Source organism: Moschus berezovskii, chromosome 2 (genome assembly GCF_049115385.1).
Source record: "Moschus berezovskii isolate FMDL1 chromosome 2, NW_MosBer_1.0, whole genome shotgun sequence".
In the NCBI taxonomy this organism is placed as follows: domain Eukaryota; kingdom Metazoa; phylum Chordata; class Mammalia; order Artiodactyla; family Moschidae; genus Moschus; species Moschus berezovskii.
This window is the reverse complement of record NC_142461.1, coordinates 3,278,108-3,297,581: the sequence shown is the minus strand read 5'-3', so window position 1 is coordinate 3,297,581 and position 19,474 is coordinate 3,278,108. Positions and strand designations below refer to the sequence as shown.

At 45.6% G+C, this 19,474-nt stretch overlaps 1 protein-coding gene and 1 pseudogene across 1 annotated transcript in view; both read right to left on the bottom strand.

Annotated features, from left to right (window-relative positions):
- Positions 1 to 789: 789 nt before the first annotated feature.
- MICOS10 (mitochondrial contact site and cristae organizing system subunit 10) overlaps positions 790 to 19,474 on the bottom strand; it is a 36,497-nt gene continuing 17,812 nt past the window's right edge. Inside the window, exons 2-4 of the mRNA XM_055397920.2 lie at positions 4,159 to 4,206; positions 3,041 to 3,150; positions 790 to 1,038 (exon numbers count right to left, since the gene is read on the bottom strand). Coding sequence (XP_055253895.1) covers positions 1,024 to 1,038; positions 3,041 to 3,150; positions 4,159 to 4,206 — 173 coding nt within the window. The 3' untranslated portion in view covers positions 790 to 1,023. The remainder of the gene's footprint in view (positions 1,039 to 3,040; positions 3,151 to 4,158; positions 4,207 to 19,474) is intronic.
- Positions 16,865 to 16,963, bottom strand: LOC129538718 (U6 spliceosomal RNA; annotated as a pseudogene).

The following is a 19,474-nucleotide window of genomic DNA, read 5'->3' as shown; positions in this document are numbered from 1 at the left end:
ATCACCACTGCCTGTAACGGTGCTGAGCTCACCGCAGATGGTCAGGCAACATTTAAAGGGCCGGGTGGGATCAAGTCCTGCCCATCTTAATTTCATTAACAGAGAGAGAGAACGGAGATAGGAAGGCCTGACTTGTGAGGCTCTGCATGTTCCCGGAACACTCTGCTGCAGCGCCCGCTTTGGCTCCGGCGAAACCAAAGGGACAAACCCACAGAGGGGCAGCAGCAGCAGCCCTTCTGTCCTCAGACTTCCGGTGCCACCCGAAGATGGAACCAACCCCAAACGCAGCCTTCCGGCCAGCCGTGCAAACCAAGACCTCTCCCCAGTCCCCGGGCCAAAGTCCAGCGCTGAGGCCCGCCCGGTGGGCGCCGAGCTCCTCAAGTTAAGAGGAACCGTGACATCGATGGGGTGAGCCACCCACAGAGTGCGGCTCCGCCCCGCCAGGACAGCCGGCTGCCCGACCTCCGCACAGCAGATGCGGCCCGGCCGGGTCCAATGGTCAGGACGACACAGACTTTAAAGAACCAACTGCCAGAGCAAGCGCGGTTCCTCTGGACATTCGTCGTCTTCCTTGGACAACGCACCACGCTCTCCAAGCTCCGATTTATGAGGTGGAAGCAGTTCTGAAAACAACACATCATGGGGCGAGTGGGGAGGAACACACCATGGCTGAGCTTCCAGGAAGGCTCTAAGAGAGGCTGGGACCAGGCGGTTACAGCTGCTGACAGTTCAGACAGACTCCTCCTGCTCACAGACCAAAGGCAAAGAAACGCAGGCCACGCGCTGGGCTGCCGATTTTAGTTTTATTTATTTCTTTTAAGACCACCTCCTTGCAATTTCCAGAGAGAAAATACAAAACAAGAAACAGACTTGGTTTCAAACACGTACACAGTGTGCTGGAGTTGAAAGCATTACTGGTGACGCGGTTACGGAGAGTGCTGGCTCACTCCAGGGCACTTCAGTATTCCTGAGGAATAAACGTGGTTTCTCCTGCCCGCCCACTGGGATGCTCTCAGGTGTGAGTCACTGCTCCTGCTCCTGGAAAGGAAGGACACTCTGTTAGAAGGTACACACGGCCTTCTGATGAGCCCCTCTAACCTGCCACTGTGGGGCAGATGCAGAGGGCCCTACCATTTGCCTGAAATCTGTCTCACTCACAAGAGGACCGTCTCCACCCCACCACGTTCTTCAGAGCGGCTCCTCAGTCTCTGAGGGTGGAGCAAGAAAGGAACACGAGAGGACTCAACGGGCGGCCCCTGGATAACTCAGCTCCTAACACCCATTAAAGGGATGGGTCCCAGGTGGGTGGAGAGAGCACTCTGCAATCACACGGCCTACTAACGCTGGGAGCTTTGGCAAGTTCCTAACCTCTTACTGTTCACTTTTCTCATCTGCTGAACGAGGGTCATAAAACCCCTGTCGCACATCTCCTGGGAGAGGTCTAGAGAAGGAACACAAAGATAAAGCACCCAGGATGGCCCACGGGGCATAGCAGGCGCTCAGCAATCATCACCCCATATTATGACTACACGGAAAAAGCCCCAAGCCAGGGTTCTGTTCCTCTCTTCAGAGACTAGAGGGTGACAGCATCGAGGCACAGACTCAAGTTCAGATAAAGTTACAAGGCTGTGCTCGAGCAGTACGCACGAGGCTATAAAACCTCTAACAGTATTTTCCACAGTAACTCCCAGCCATTAAATATACACACATATAATCACCCCTGAGCCATTTATCCATGACAACTCAGTTTGGAGCAATGAGAACATTTCAAACAATTAAAAGACCTAAGGCTCCTCTCCCTGTTCTTTTCTGCCCTCTTCCTTTCAGCTGCAGGGCCAAGGGGAGGAGCTGGGAGCAGGGACCTGCCCGTGGTCAGCGCCGGTGCCATGCAGCTGCCCTCCGCCCTCACGGGTCCCCGGGCACCCAACCCGGCTTGGCGCAGGGGCGGGTCATGACGCCTGAGGGTCTGCCTGCGCGAGGCCCTCCCGCCTCCCCAGCTCCCAGTCCTCTCCCCAGGCCCGCACAGGCTGGCCAGCGGGCAGCCGGCAGTCCATGCACCTTCTCAGAGAGGGGCTACCAAGCTGGGGCGCTCATCTGTACCCCATTCTCTGCCCTGCTTGTTAGTACGGTGGGACAGTGGACAAGTCAGTCACCTTTTCTTGGCTGGCCTCCACTGTAATAACCAGTATTTCTGTTTATACAGCACCTCAGAGCTTGAAGACATTTTCACATTTAATCTGCACAGCAATCCCATAGGCAGAAATTACCACCCTCATAAGTGAGAAAAGAAGAGAAGAACTCCAGAGCACCCAGACAGCACACACAGGGGTGTCCTGGCTTCTGGCCTCTCTCCCCTAGCCCCCGCTGCGGCCCAGACCAGTGATTCTAGCTCGAGGTTAACCAAGAAGGCAGACGACTCTGCACATCCTGAGAAGCAGAAGTTCTTCATGAAGGTGGTGTTGTGTAACGATGATGCCCTAGTAAGCCTGAGGCCCCGAGGCCATCAGCGCGTCTAATAAGATATACAGCTTACTTCATTCATTTATTTTACATTTATTTGAGCACCTACTTTGTTCCAAGCCCCGAGGATACAAAAATAAACAGCATCTCCATCCGGAGGCTGCTATGCACAGAAACTTTTAGGAAATGTGATACGTCCTTTCACTTGAGGCATGTGTTAAACTTTCGCATCTTGTCTGCATCATTAAAAACCCATCTGTAGACAAGACTGCAGCAGAACTGGGCGGGACTCACAGTCAAGAACGTGCCCTTTTCAGTAGAAAGCAGAAGAATGACTGAGCTCAGAAGTCTTTAGGTTCAGCCTGAATGTGTGTGAGGTTTACCGGGCACTCTGAGATCCTGAACAAAAGCGCTGCCTACAGAAAGGAGAATTTAATAAGAATCTGCTTTCCTGTGAGGATTCAAGTCTAGGCAGGCTCCTGAGCACTTAGGAGCTCAGTGGTGCCACAAAGACCTAAGTTTATCCATCAGTTATCGTATTTATCTGTGTTCTAAAGAGAAGTATCAATTCTGTACATACTTTGACATATTTTCCATGTAGAAGGTACGGAGCCTGGAAATCATGCTGACAGTTGGAGTAGGCCATTCCCAATCCCATTCCAGAGCCAAAGGCTAATGGCCACATTCTTCCTGGTAAGCAGAAAAGGAAAATCCCAAGAGGGAACTGTGAGGAGAAAATAAAGTTTTCCTCTGGCTTCAATACATTTGCTTAGGGTTCAGTAAACATTCAATATGCATCATGCTGATGACTATTATATGCCATACATTTCTGTCAGTGTTGCATCACCAGTCCAAAAAAGGGAGGGGGGATCAATTAAGTAGCCATGCTGCTAGACTTGAAGTCTTAGTAAGTGGTACAATATGAAAACAGCAGACACAGTTGAACCTGTTAATTTTTCTATGCCAGTTCTAACCATCTGCTCATTTTAACTAATTCTTAAAACTTAGCATAAATAATACCAGTAAGGTCTTTGAATTTTTAAAGTATGTAAGAACCTCACCAATATTTACACATTTTGATTCTACTAAGTCATGAACTTTACTTAAGCTAATGCCATAGATGATTCCTTCACACCAGCACTGGTTCACTGGGATTCTCCAGCGTGTATTCCCCATCAGTTCCTCATGGAAAGAGGTCAAAGTGGCCCCTTTGGCTTCTATTCAGTAGCCAAACTTCAGAAGTTCTTCCACCAAATGAAAGGGACACTGCCTGCCCTTTGCTCAGGAGAATTTCTGGCCAAAAAGCCTATTTATTTCAGGTCCACTTCTTTTTATTACCAGCAGGACTTTCGTTTTCAAGCTGCTTTAGAAAAAATTTTAACTAAGTAGAATTATTTGAGAGTGTAGATTTGGCCAAACAACTCACTGCCATAAAGTACAGGCTTTTTTTTAAAAAAAAGATATCATATTTAAGATATCAGGCACCCTGACTTAGTGCCCAGGGGGAGTTCTGGAGATGTCCGCCCCGTTCTGACCTTTTTTGAGCCTACAGTCTTCGTCTAGCTCATTTGACAGTGGCCTACCCAGCCCCATACCCATGGACAGAGTGGCAGCGGTGGAGCTGTGCCTCCAGCAGCATCCCTGCCGTGCGTAGTATACGCTAGGATGTTATGCGCGCAGGTAGGAAGGCACACTTACTTTTAAAGAGGGTAAGTGAGAAAACAAGTCCTAATCCAAAGCCAGTACCTACAAAAGAGAGAGGAAACACATGTTAAACACCTTAATAGTAACTTGACAAAAACAAAACGAACATTTCATAAATGTGTACATCTACAAGACAGATTTTGTTAACTTGGCAGAGAGACGAGTTTCTCATTTCTAACTTCCTTCTTGTCGTCAGAGGCTCTGTCTATGCCTGTGGCCCGCTCTGCCCCACCAGGGGATAAGAAGAACTTTCTCCCCCATTCTGTCTAGACGAGTCTCAGGGGTGGGGGGACAAGCCAGGAGACAATTCTGAGAAGATGCTCCTGCACGGCTTGCAGACAGCCTCCAGCACCTCGGGCTCCCGCGCCACCTTCCCCAGGCACGCCACGGCCGGCGCGTCAGGTAAGCACCCTCAGCAGGAAGCTCCCCTGGCTGTTTCAGCATTTTGAGTGATGGCGACGTTTTGAGGAAAATGGAAAGCAGCGATCCAGAAGAGCTGCCAAAGGCCATCACAAGTCAGTGTCCAGACAGGGGGAAAGCACGTCCTCAAACGTGGACATCAATCCCCTCTCCTCGCTGACTCACGGGGCACTTTTAACCATCATCTTTCAAGATGAAAAAAAAAAAATGCAACCCTGTTTTAATGATCTGGTAGGAAAAAAAATACTTTAAATACCTAATTTTAAATCAAACTTCACAAGAACCAACCTTAAGCTTGGGGCCAAAAAAGAAAAGCTAAATCCTTTTTGACCAACCTTTCTCAACCATGGTCATTGTATTGATGTGGTCATAATTTATTTTCTTTAAAAAAGAAAAAAACCATTAATGAATGTATTTAATTATATAAATTCAACTTCAACTTAAAACAGTATCTATAATCACAGATTTGAGTGCTAGTTATACTTTTTTAATAAGGCACGTTTTAAATGAATGCAGAACAATTAAAATAAAAACATTTACCTGTGGTACTACTTTAGGAAAAAAATCATCTCACATACTGTAGAGACACATGTCCCAAACTTTGAGATAAACGTATTTTTCCATTATCAAAAAAGTAAAGTTATACACGCCAAGGAAGAGAGCCAAGACCTGTTTTTTCCTCAGACTTGGCAGATAATGTTTTCAGACTTTTCAGAGCATCCTGATGTTCTTTACTAAGTGTCCGCCCCATGGTCCAACAGAGCCCTGACCAACTTCACGATTAAGCACCACATAAAGGTCCCAATTCTCACTTGCCTTAATGGTTTTCAAATACGTGCTGCTGAGATTCCGAGAGCCTCTTCCCTGTCTAACCGTGAATGTAGGCTAGGCGGTGTGAGCACTCAAAGCACTGCTCAGGGAGCAACCCTGACCTCTCTGCTCCAAACACAGAGAGCTTCATCTTAAGCAAGTCAGCTAATGCACAGCTTTTCTGCCTCACCTGTGCAACAATCCCGCTGACGCTAGCCTGATCGAAGTGTTTATGCTGTGACCCAGAGCGAGTTCTGATAATCCTCTTACCCTCTACATGTGGCCATGATGCGTTTCCTTCCTATGACTGTATCCTACAAAAATATGAATTTTAGTTGAAAATCATTACTTTGTACTGTCCGACCGGCCCTGCACTAGGTACTGTTGCCAGCTTTAAAATGCAACATCTGAAGATCTCTCATGTCATCCCAATTTCCATGCAAAGTAATGAAGTGATGGAAAACCAGTCAGTTTAGAGACCACAGCGGTTAACCTATTCCAAGCTGACATAACGAGAAGGAAAAGGGACAAACCTCAGTATCGCCCACGAGTACCCAGCATTCCCTCCTTACTCCACCAAAAATTCTTTTAAACCAAACAACAGCCTGACACGGTACTATCCCCCAGCTTCCAGATGCACAAAATAACTTGTTCAAGGACATGTTCAGTTGGTGGAAGAGCAGTGAACTCGGCCCAAGTCTGCCAGACTCTAAAGCCATAGATCCCCCTCAGTGTCAACCCCTGAACAACTGATACCCCCGAGAGAAACGGGAGTATCGAGAGTCCTACTGCCAGCGAAGCAGGATTCAGCCAGAACCAGTGTGCCTCCCATGCGACAGCCCAGGACGCCAGGCAACCAGGGCAGCAACAAGCCCACACAAGGTCAACTGGGCGTGTTCAGATCCATCCCCAGGCTGCTCCTGCCACACATGTCACAGACACAAGTCTACCTGGAAGGTGTGCTGAAACGACTTCAGAGAGACACAGCCATCGCGACTGATACTCCCCAGTAAGAAGCTGCTGTTGCTTGGTTTTCTAAAATGGCATGGGCTTCCATTTCAAAGTAACTTGCCTCACCCCCTTGCAGCTGGAAGATGAGTAAGACAGTAAATTGGTCCTAGAAAATGAGGTAAAGAATTTGGACAGGCCCACAGATTTCAAACCAGGCAGTGGGATGGGGAGGTAGGCCAGTACAAACACAATGGCTCACAATCAGAGCGTTTGGTCTTGTCCATCTGGAAGGCAATTTTTTTGGCAAACAAATCAAAAGCCAAAAAGGAAAATATTTCAGCACTTTCCTTGTCCCTCTGATTCCATGCCTGTCTCTATTTTCCCCCAAGGAAAGAAAGCTCTCTGACGCTCAACTTTTCCTAACAGCAGATCAAGAACAATGCTAGAGCCACTGCTACGAGTTATCACTCAGCCACAAAGAGGAGAAAGGCTTCACATCAACCAGGACAAAGCAGAACCTCTTTCCTCGCTAGACTTTATCTAAGCTCAGGTATATGCCTGACCACTTCAACTTTGCTACTATTAAAGGCGCGCGCGCGTGTGTGTGTGTTAGCCACTCTGCGTGTGTGTGTGTGTGTGTGTGCGCACGCCACTCAGTGGTGTCCAACTCTTTGCGACCCCAGGCTCCTCTGTCCATGGAATTCTCCAGGCAAGAGTACTGGGGTGGGTGGCCATGCCCCTTTCCAGGGGATCTTCCTGACCCGGGGACTGAACCCAGGTCTGCAGCATTTCGGGCAGATTCTCTGCCATCTGAGCCACCAGGGCAGCCCTATTAGAGGCATTTACTCCCAAGTATAACCTGGGACCAAAACCACAGTCAGATCAGCCTGAAGCAGAAGCACACTCTGTGCTCTTAAGCTGAGCTGCTACATCTTCAGTTCTTATGAGTGAGTTTTTTTTTCTCCATTTCTATATTTTTAAGACACAAAATACCAAGTCTGCTCCCCTCAGAAAAAATACCACAGAAGATGATGTTTAAATGCCAACGTTTTACTTTCAGTTAGCTACCTCGGTTATTTAAGAGAGAAACAATGGTGGAACTGCTGATGAGTTTCACAGGTTCAAGTTCTCACATGCTCAATTTTCTTTTAAAAGGCAACACGTTGCTTCAAAGAAAGTCCCACCTGATCAGGGGACACCAACTCCACAGCTGTTTCCACTAAAGATTGGCACCTCTAGGCCAGGTTTAAAATTCATAACAATAAAACATGAAAGGTTTGTCTTACAATAAAAACAAACCAACATGGAAAAAGAGGAGAGTTCTCTCAGCCTTTGGCCACTTCTTTTTTGTTGTTGCATTTCAAGTTCTCTTAGAAGGAAAAAGCCAGAGGAAAAAGTACAAAGCATTTTTCACCTTCCGTGGAAGCAAATATTTAACTATGAATAAAATTTATATAACTCTGCCTCCCCTTTTAAGCCTATTCTTTTGGCCCATGCTGTCTGGAATGACAAATAACTCTAAAGTAAAGAAATGCCTGATTGTGGGTACACATCTTCCTAATGGCAATGTCCACCAAGGGGAAGGCAGGGAACAAGGCAAAAAGAAAAACCACCCCCAAACAGAGAAGCCTTATGGAATTGACATTAGGCAAGAAGCCCATGCTCTGAAACCATTTCTTTTGGAAAGGAAAAAGAATTGGCACAAATTCTTTCAAAAAGAAATTGCTCCAAATCAATCTAACCCAGCACTTTAATGCATGCTTAGTGCCCAAAAGGACACCATAAAACAGGCCAGTAGATAAACACACATTTTTAGAAAGAAGCAATTCCTTAACAGTTCATCTGATACTATTTTAGTAACAAACAACAGAGAACTCACTCCACTAACTACATAAAAAAATACTGCCTCATAGTTGCCCAAGTGGATTTTATAATAAATTTAAAAGAATGAACTAACAGCACTATACCAGTACACACCCCAAGCCACATGTGTGGGGGCGGGGGGGGATCTATGTTGACGGCCATTACTGTGACATATGCACAATTCACCACGCCACAGATCACGAAGCTTGACTTGACTGAAATATTGAGAAAGCAAACACAACCAGCAAGTAAAGCAGCAGGCCACATAACCTGACTGCAGGCCTGAGGCACAAATGTTTTCGTTTTTTGGCTATCCTACAAGGCAGGCAGGACCTTAGTTCCCCGACCAGGGATTGAACCCCAGGTCTCCTGCAGTGGAAGTATGGACTCTAAACCACTGGACAGCCAGGGAAGTCCCAGAAATGTACTTTGGATGTTAGTCCCTAAGCAGAACAAGTTGGAGAAATAAAGGTTCCTATGGAATCAAGCTTGTAGAAGTTGTCATTGTCAACTAACATTCAATTGAGGAATAAGGCATTGCTGGGGGAAGCATTAAAAAAAACCCTCAGGAAGTCACTTAAAAAACATGTCCATGAAAAACTGATCATAGGGGAAAGAAGACCACAGACCTTTTATTTATCAATAATTGATTATATAGCTAAGATCTCACTCCAAGTTACCATTTTAAACAAAGCTTCTAAATGCCTAAGTCCAATGTGTCATTTATCAATGCTAAATCTTTGATCAACATCTACCATTTTACTCTGCATAATAACATATCAAGATGTAATAGCGAACACTTAAGTACCATATTCAACTGGCAGTTTACGAATATGAGAAACTACAGCAATTACATGCAAGTTTTTAAAAGTCTAGGAGCCATATGCCAAACAACTTTATTCTTAAATGACGGAAAGAAAAGATACAGCTTCTGAGATCTGAGAGACTTACTTTCGCACTGCGTGTGGTGCAAGAGCACTGCTGCTGCTGGGAGGCAGGTCCAGCTCAGAGCCCTGGGCTGTCCTCAGCGGCCAGCCCTCTGGCCCCAGGGAGAGCGCTGCAGCCTCACCTGCCCCAGCACGCTCACCCAAGAGCATCGCTGTGTTGGGGAAACGTAAGGCATCTGTCACAGACTTCAATGAAGGGCAGTAAGGTCTGCGACCTCTCTAAAAACACACTCACAAGATGTCAGAAGTGTAACGTAAGAGTTAACCCTCTATTACAACACAACTCCACAGGAAGATGGCACTGTGGGTGAACCACAGCTGAAAACTGGAATCTTTTTTATCTACTCTTTGCACAGCTTTTTTCCACAGGCATTAGCAACTGTTTATAGAAATACTTTTTTAAACAAAACAGGGGATTCCTTCAGACTCACTGCTGAACTAGAACATGTTGCTTTAAGATACACCATTTCCCTAGAGCTGTCTTGTGTTTATTGAAGCTGTATTCATGCTCTGTGCATGGGTTAATATCACACTATTTATAACGGGTGTCCGTTCCTCCTCAGTCGTGTTTCTATAACACTGTTGCAATCATTAGATGCATTTGTTGTGACAGAACAAACAAGAATGTGCTTTTATAGAAAAGTACCCTTGGGACTGAGTTCAGTGAGAATTACATTTCCAAGAAACATTCCTGATTTATGAAAGATGCTCAGGGCCCAATTTATGAGGGGAAAAAAAACAGTTTTAAGTCAACTCCAAACTATGTTACTTAATCCTTTGAGGCAAAGACAGATTGTCCCAGGTGTCCATGTGTAAAATGCCAAGTCATGTGAATTAACCCGGAAGGGGTGCCAGACCAACGGCCCAGAGATGGTAAATGCGGTCCGTGTTAATCCGCTTCTCCCGAGTCAGCACTGCTGCAGGGAGTGCAAGAAACAGACAAGAAGGAGGCTACTTCACAAGACCTTAACCCTCCCGTGCCTCTCAGACTATACAGAGGCCGAAACATCTGTAGGAATTTCTAGGGTGGACATCAATCACCAGGATTCTGATCAGAACAAGTAAAGAAGTCAGCCAAAAGGGATAAAAAGGAGGAAGGTAAATGTGGAAGCCATTACAGCACTAGTGTGCTGCTTCCAGAAAAGTCAACTCACGACAAGGGTCCTTTTAAATGAGAGCATACAGCACACGATCCAGCTTTCAGAATTCCGACAGCTGTACAGCTTTTCAAGAACGCACAAAGGAAACATGGCTGTATCCATTTCACTAAAATCTAGTTTATTCACATGCAGGGAGAGGATGCAGGAAAATAAGCAGCTCTGATGACTAATTATTAAAGGGACAGTGAAGAAAATGCAGAATTACTGTTTCAAAAAACACAAGAAAAGATGCCACTGCTGTTGTTTAGTCACTAAGTCATGTCTGACTCTTTTGTGACCCCATGGACTGTAGATGCCATGCACTGGATTTACTGGGGGGAAGGGGTACCTTGGGGTTCCCTGGTGGCTCAGATGGTAAAGAATCTGCCTGCAATGCAAGAGACCCAAGTTCAATCCCTGGGTAAGGAAGTTCCCCTGGAGAAGGGCATGGCAACCCACGCCAGTATTCTTGCCTGGAGAACTGCATGGACAGAGGAGCCTGGTGGGCTACAGTCCACAGGGTTTCAAAGAGTGGGACACAACTGAGTGACTGCCACTTCTGAGGGACTAACATTTATAGAGTGGCAGACACGGACGACGGAGAAGGAAATGGCAACCCACCCCAGCGTTCTTGCCTAGAGAATCCTGTGGACAGAGGAGCCTGGTGGGCTGACGTACCAACGTTTCCATGTATTATTTCATCTGAACCGCAGAACCACTGAGGAGGTGATTATGACCCGGACTTACAGAAGAGGAAACAGTGTAAAGAAAGGGGTGAAGTGAGTTACCCAGGAACACAGGACTAAGAAAGAGAATGCAAACCCAGGCTGCTTGACTCCAGGGACATGGCTCTTTTCTACTGGCAGAGAAAAACCTCAGGGAGAGGTCAGTCAGAAGAGCTGCACGGAGACTAGTCTATTGTTACACAGGACAACAGTGCTTTTCTGGATTTTCTGGATTGTAGTGCTTTGCATGGGTAATAATGACTGTGTAACTCTTCAATCCCTCAAGAAAACAACAGAAACCACAGATGTCCGATTTATCAAGAGTGATAACAACCGCTCCCCCCCCCAATTATTTAGAATCAAGGAGAAACAGACAATAAGTCAAGCTGGGAGGAGCTTACTTCTGGGCACTGGCTGGAGAGAAAAGTGCCTTCCCTCCCTACACCCCCACCCCTCCTCATCAACATCAGTAACTGGAGTCTCATCCTGGTGAAAGCAATGAGAAAAATCAAGGCTTCATTACACCCTACGTATACATCATGATATAGCTGTTACGTGGTTTCCTTCTTGACGGAAATGAAAAATCAACAGAGAAACAAGAACCAATAGTTTCTTCTCCTTACACATTTATTTAACCAACATTTATTAGGTAGAAAGCACCTGGGATAAATTTCTTTTCTCCTGGCATATGTAGTGCTTAGTTTTCAAACAGTGGGTAGTGGACACACAGTGGTTACATTTCAGCTATAGTGTTCTGCAGATCTGGGGGTAAGACAGGTTAAACAGGATTGAGAATACTGGTTACTTACTAGTGGTGTGTCCCTTCCTTGGACAAACTATATACCCTCTCTAGGCAACAGCTTCTTTGTACTGAAAACGGGAATACTAACAGTGCCTGTCACTAACTGGGGAAGAAGAGCAAGGATGAAGCAACATAAAATGTGTAAAAAGCTTGGAAGAACAGTGCACTGCACACAGTCATTATAAATGTATTCTTCTCCCACAAAAGCATTTCAAGAACAAATACTTACTGAGCACTGAAGGGCAAGAATACTGGGTCCACAATCAACAAATGGGCCAAAGAACTAAACAGACATTTCTCCAAAAGACATACATATGGCCAACAAACACATGAAAAGATGCTCAACATCACTCATTATCAGAGAAACGCAAATCAAAACCACAATGAGGTAACATCTCACGCCGGTCAGAAGGGCTGCTATCCAAAAGTCTACAAACAATAAATGCTGGAGAGGGTGTGGAGAAAAGGGAACCCTCTTACGCTGTTGGTGGGAATGCAAACTAGTACAGCCACTATGGAGAACAGTGTGAAGATTCCTTAAAAAACTGGAAACAGAACTGCCATATGACCCAGTCATCCCACTGCTGGGCATACACACCAAGGAAACCAGAATTTAAAGAGACACATGCACCCCAATGTTCATCACAGCACTGTTTACAACAGCCAGGACATGGAAGCAACCTAGATGTCCACTGGCAGATGAATGGATAAGAAAGCTGTGGTATATATACATAATGGAATATTACTCAGCCATTAAAAATAATGCACTTGAATCAGTTCTAATGAGATGGATGAAACTGGAGCCCATTATACAGAGCAAAAAAGAAAAACACCAGCATGGTATATTAACACATATATATGGAATTTAGAAAGATGTAACAATGACCCTGTATGCAAGACAGCAAAAGAGACACAGATGTAAAGAAGTCTTTCTGGACTCTGTGGGAGAAGGCGAGGGTGGGATGATCTGAGAGAACAGCATTGAAACATGTATATTACCATATGTGAAACAGATCGCCAGTCCAGGTTCAATGCATGAGACAGGGTGCTCAGGGCCAATGCACTGGGGTGACCCTGAGGGATGGGATGGGGAGGGAGGTGGTAGGGGGGTTCAGGATGGGGGACACATGTACACCCATGGCTGATTCATGTCAATGTACGGCAAAAACCACTACAATACTGTAAAGTGACTAGCCTCCAATTAAAATAAATAATAAATAAATAAACTTGGCAAAAAAAAAAAAGAATACTGGGTTCAACAAGAATAAGAAATAAGATAGTCTCTTCCCTGCCGAGCTTGGGCTCAGGAAGGAGTAACAAGCTAGGTATCCAGAAAACTGAACAAAAGTGAATCTTGCCTTTCAGAGAGGGGCAGTGCTGCCAGTCCACAGGAAAGGGGGAACACATGTAGCTGAGAAGTTTTTATTTTTTTTTTAATCTTCAAGAAAGAGGTGGCATTTCAGTTGCCTTAAATGGTAGACTTTCAACAGCCAGAGCTGAGGTGGGGGGGATACACCCGCCAGGCGCGGGGGGGGGGGGGGGGGGGGGGTTTCACGCCGAAGCTCAAGGCGCATCCCTGGGAGCAGGAAGTAAGGCTGGAGAGGGAGGGAGCCTCTGAAGCACCAGGAGGTGGGCCAAGGAGTCTGCATGGCACTGAATTCAATAGGCTGGGGCTTCCCTGAAGAGTTTTTATTTAAAAAGGCAAAACACGACTGACGCTATGCTTTAGGAAGAGTCATCCAACTAAGATGTGCAGGATTACTTGGAAAGGAAGACACATTTTGTTGGCAAAATTTACAGGATTTAACAACTGATTAAGTGTGTGTATGTGTATCTGGGGTTTTGGGGGGGTGCAGTGGGGAAGGCTGTCAAAGAAAATGCAGAGAACTTCTACCTGGATAATTATAAAAACACTGGTGCTATTTAAAAGTCATCAAATAAACTTTTAATACAAAATTCCCTTAATAAAGCTAGACTGTAACTTGATTTATACAAATGCAACATCTACAATGTTTTCACGAACACCAAATGATATCAAATAAAATGAAGAGTATTTGCTAAGCTCTTAGACATCAGGATTAAACTATCTCATTTAACATTCACATTTAATAAGCTCCTCTTATTAGCCCCATTTTACAGACTGGAAAACTGAGACACAGAAAGGTGAAGTTACGTGCCTTGGGTCACGTGTCTGGGATTGGAACCCAGGCCATCCGACTCCAGAGAGCTGGTCTCCGGCTGCCACGTTCCTCTGCCACCAGTGTGGCCTCCTCAGAGACATGAAAACCATTATAATCATCATGACTTACCAAACGACATGAAACAACCTTCCAAGATTCATCCGAGCCAACATTCCGTGTGGGCTCTTCCTTCATTGCATGAACTGAGCACCCACTGTGTGCCAGGCACTACTCCAGGCCCCAGGAAATGTTTGCACACCAAGTTCACGGTCTAGTGTCGGAACCAAGCGATAATGAGAAACGGGAGGTGCTGCTTCTGCTCAGCATGGAGCACACAAAGGGGCGGGGCTGCCCAGAGGCCCAAGTGTGTAGGGCTGTATTTTTCATGCAGATGGCAGTGAGGAGAGAATCTGAAGTCTGGACCTAGCCAGAGGCACTGAGAAGGGTACCCAAACCACCTGGAGGGTTAGAGAAGGGAGTGGGAGAGAAGGTGACAAGAGAAAAAGACTTCAAGGAGCTCCTGGATGCCAAATTACCTTAATGTGTGAGGCAGGAGATACAGCAAGGACAGTCTTTGCTGGCAAACTAAGGATCTTGAATATAAAGAAAGCTGAGCACCAAAGAATTGATGCTTTTGAACTGTGACGTTGGAGAAGACTCTTGAGAGTCCCTTGGACTGCAAGGAGATCCAACCAGTCCATCTTAAAGGAAATCAGTCCTGGAATATTCACTGGAGGGACTCATGCTGAAGCTGAAACTCCAATACTCTGGCCACCTGATGTGAAGAACTGACTCATTTGAAAAGGCCCTGATGCTGGGAAAGATTGAAGGTGCGAGGAAAGGGACAACAGAAGATGAGATGGTTGGATGGCATCACCAACTCAATGGACATGAGTATGAGCAAACTCTGGGAGCTGGTGATGGACAGGGAGGCCTGGCGTCCTGCAGTCCATGGGGTCGCAAAGAGTCAGATAAGACTGAGTGACTAAACTGAACTGAAGGATCTTGGTCTCTATTACAAGCCACAGAGAAGCAATGACACAAACTAAGCAGGGAAACAACATATCAGATGTGTACTTCACAACAGCCCACTCATAGCAATGAGGACAGAGCTGAAGAAAGCCCCATCAAAGACAGAGACAGTAACCCAGGCGGGAGCTAGGTCCAGATTCAGATTCTCTCCTCTCTGCCATCTGCCTGAAAAATGCGATCTCACATACTCTGGTCTCTCCTCAACACCCCGCTCTCCTTCGTGTATTCCATGCTGAGCAGAAATGAAAGAGACAGTTCTAAAGCTGAGCAGGACAGGTTAAAGCAGGACTCTGACCAGGGCTGAGGAATTTCTGCGAAGTGGGAGTGACCACACTCAATGATCATTCTTAGCTAAGGAATCCTTAGCTAAGTCATGGACAGAGACACACAGAGATGGAAATGGGGGTCAAATACTTTCTTAAACATGCCAATGGTTTTGCATTTAACATACTGCTGGTGCCAATGGTGACTACTATCGCAGATCAGCATTCACAAAAGTGTGGGAATGACTTGCCTGAATTCCGGGGCCTTCCATGGGCAAAACAACTTTTTCTGTGCTGTCCAATCTGATTCTCACAGGGTGCCCAAGACTATGAGGTTTAGGAAACAGTACCAGGTGACTTTCTATCACAATAGTATTCTACACCTGATGTGAAGAGCTGATTCACTGGAAAAGACCGTGATGCTGGGAGGGATTGGGGGCAGGAGGAGAAGGGGATGAGAGACGACGAGATGGTTGGATGGCATCACCGACTCGATGGACATGAGTTTGAGCAAACTCCGGGAGATAGTGAAGGACAGGGAAGCCTGGCGTGCTGCAGTCCATGGGGTCACAAAGAGTCGGACATGACTCAGTGACCAAACAACAACACCCGTCTTTCTTAAAGACAGCAGTATTCTACAAAGCTCCATAAATAAACCTCTCCAAATCACTAGACTTGCATACATTAAGAAATAAAAATTTTAGTTTTCATATACTGAGTGAAGAAAAAAAGTCTTCCAACAGATATGAGCTGAAATAAAATGAATTTCAAGTTGCAGCTGGAACAAGGGGAAAAACGTTGGGGTTTTTTTCAACGGTCACAGCCAATCTCCTCTGGGAAAGCGTGATTGGCAGCATTTATTCTAACGTCAGGAAAACGTAAGATCAGAGCGGTAAGGCACTGTGCTTTCACTCCTAATTAGAGAGGGACACTGTGAACTCACATACAGGCTTATGCGGAAATGGTTAAAACAAAAATTCCTACCACTCGTTAACTTCAATTTAGTCACCCGAAATGATGCCAAGAAACTAGCAGCTTTCTTAGGACTACCTTCCTAGTAAAAAGTGAATTATGCTGCTCAAATCATTTGCTTCAGTTAATCATTTAAAATCTATCTATCAAACAGGAATTTTGAGTACTTTATATGTGCAGGTTCTGACAATCAGAAACATTTGTTCTAACTCATAAAGATTTGCCAAAGTAAAGTAGATCTACAAATCCATCAACAATTATGTCAGTGTTACAATAATTACAAATTATCCAAAGCAATCTAACACAGGTTTAGGTTGGATAAAGAAAATTGAAGTAAAAAGTGATGAGATGCATTTCAATTCCTCCCTTGTACACTGCTAAAGCAGAAAGCTTTAAAATTCTACCTGAAGATACACAGTTGAAGCAACTTGATGGTGGGCTCTCATTTTAGACAAGCACCTGGGCCACACTGGGACCCGCCGCCGACTGCCCTCGCTCCCAGACACACCTCACTCCCCGTCATCCATTAAGACTGACCATATTTTCATATCCCATATTCTTCTCCATTTTTTCCCTAATTTGTACCTCCCCTCTTTTAAAACACGGAACGCTTCATGAATTTGTGTGCCATCCTTACTCAGGGGCCACGCTAATCTTCTCTGCATCATTAGTGTATGCGCTGCCAAAACGAGCACACTCTGTATTTATCCTTTGTTTCCTATTTCTACCATGCTCTCTAAAAAGCACTCCACTTTCCCCGGCGGTCCGGTGGTCGAGAATCCGCCTGGTAACACAGGGGGTGCGGGCTCACTCAATGTTCGGGGGAACTAAGATCCCACACGTCGTGGACGTGCACAACTCAGCCCGCGCGGCACCACTACGGCGCATGCGCCCCAGAGTCCAGGAGCCGCAACTGCGGAAGCCCTGGCGCCCTAGAACCCCTGCTCCACAAGAGGAGCCCCCGCGATGAGAAGCCCGGGCACCACCGCTAGGGAAAAAGCCCTCACAGCAACAAAGGTCCAGCACAGCCAAAAATAAATACATAAAAATTTAAAAAAAAACAAACACACACACACCAGACCAAATAAACTGGTAAAGTTCCTACCAGCTCTAATAATCGATAGCTCTGTAAGTCTATGGATTTACTGAAGTTATTCAAGTGGGGCCAACCAAGGAGAGCAACAATGGGACAGCACAGCCAACAAGGGCAAAGCCCTTTAACCTGTCAATCAAGAAGGAACGGCACTGACAGGCATGGCTGCATGGCGTCACCAACGCAGTGCACATGAGCAGGCTCTGGAAGGTGGTGATGGACAGGGAAGCCTGGCGTGCAGCAGTCCATGGGGTCGCAGAGAGTCAGACACGACTGAGCGACTGAACTGAACTGCATGTAATTTCAAAGTTAATGAGAAGCTTAGAGAGATTTTCACTTTAAACTACTCTATTAAATACAAAACTAGACTTAACATATTTATTTAAAGATTACTGCATATTCACTGGAAGGACTGATGCTGAAGCTGAAACGCCAACACTTTGGCCACCTGATGTGAAGAACTGACTCATCTGAAAAGACCCGGATGCTGGGAAAGACTGAAGGTGGGAGGAGAAGGGGGACAGAGGATGAGGTGGTTGGACGGCATCACCAACACGATGGACATGAGTTTGAACTCTGGGAGACAGCGAAGGACTGGGAAGCCTGGCGTGCTGTGGTTCATGGGATCTCAAAGAGTCAGAGGTACGACTGAGCAACTGAACAACAAATTCATAATCCTCAACTACAGGAACCAACTCAGCTCAATAAATAATGTTTTGAACAGAAACTGTTCCCATTGTTTATTTGCTTACATTATGATTCCCTGGAGGAGCGCATGGCAACCCATTCCAGTATTCTTGCCTGCAGAATCCCAAGCACAGAAGCCTGGCAGGCTATGGTCCATAGGGTCACAAAGAGACAGGGCTGAAGCAACTTAGCGTAAGTACAACAAAGTTAATGATTCTCCCCACCACACATGATTATTACTCACAAGAGGTAATGTGGATTAGGTTTGCTGTTTACCATCCCATTTACATCAGCGGGATCATTCATCGTACACAATGCTCTAAGATTTACGTTTCTCACTTTATGGTTATCAGGACACCTTTCTGCGACAGCACATGCCTGTTTAAAACTTCTCATGAACTATAACATATATACATAAAGCTGCACAATTAAGTGTACCACTCACTGAATTTTCATGGACTAAACACACCCATGTTGCCAGCAACCAGAGCAAGAAGCAAAACACGACCAACACCCCGCAAGTCTGCCTTGGGCTCTCCTAGTCAAAACTGTCCCCCTGAGGATAACCAGATTCTGACTCCTCAAAGCACAGCACAGTTTTGCCTGGTTTTAAACGTACGTAAACAGTCTCACAGCATGTACTCTGGCCCACCGCTGGTTGTGAATAGACACAGTCTGTTCATTGTCACTGCTGTACGGTATTCAATTGCATAGTGTCACAATTTACTAACCCATTCTGCTGATGGGCATGTGGGTAGCTTCCAGTGGGCACTATTATGAACAGTTATGTTCTGTGAGTGTTCTAGTGTAAGTTACTTGGTAAACACACGTACGCATGTCTGTTGGGCACACCCAGGCATAGAGCTGCTCTGTCATAAGATGCACACAGAGTTAGCATTAGGAGATGCTGCCAGTTTTCCAGTGTTCACACTGATTCGAACTCCCACAAGCTGAGTCTGAAGGTTCTGCTTGCTTCTATCTGCACAAACACCGGGTATATTTCATCTTTTTGCTTTCATTTCACTTTTTGTTTTTTTGGCTTTAAATAACTTTCTGGTGTATAATTTATGTAGAATAAACTGCACCCTTTTAAACTGTAAAACTCAATGAGTTTGGCAGTATACACACACACACACACACCACACACACACGCGTGCGCGGGAAACTACGACCGCAATCAAGAAACAGCGTACTGTTATCACCCCCGTTTCCTTGTGACCCTCTGCAGTCCATCCTTCTCGCTACCCTTTCCCACTTAATTACTTTGTCATTACAGACTGGCCTCTATCTTGCAGAATTTTATATAGAAATGGACTCATGCAATACATACTCTTTTGTGTCTGGGTAATTTCACTCAACATGATGATTTTGAAATGCATATATGTTGTTGTATACATAAGTTTTCTATGTTCCATTTTATTAGTGA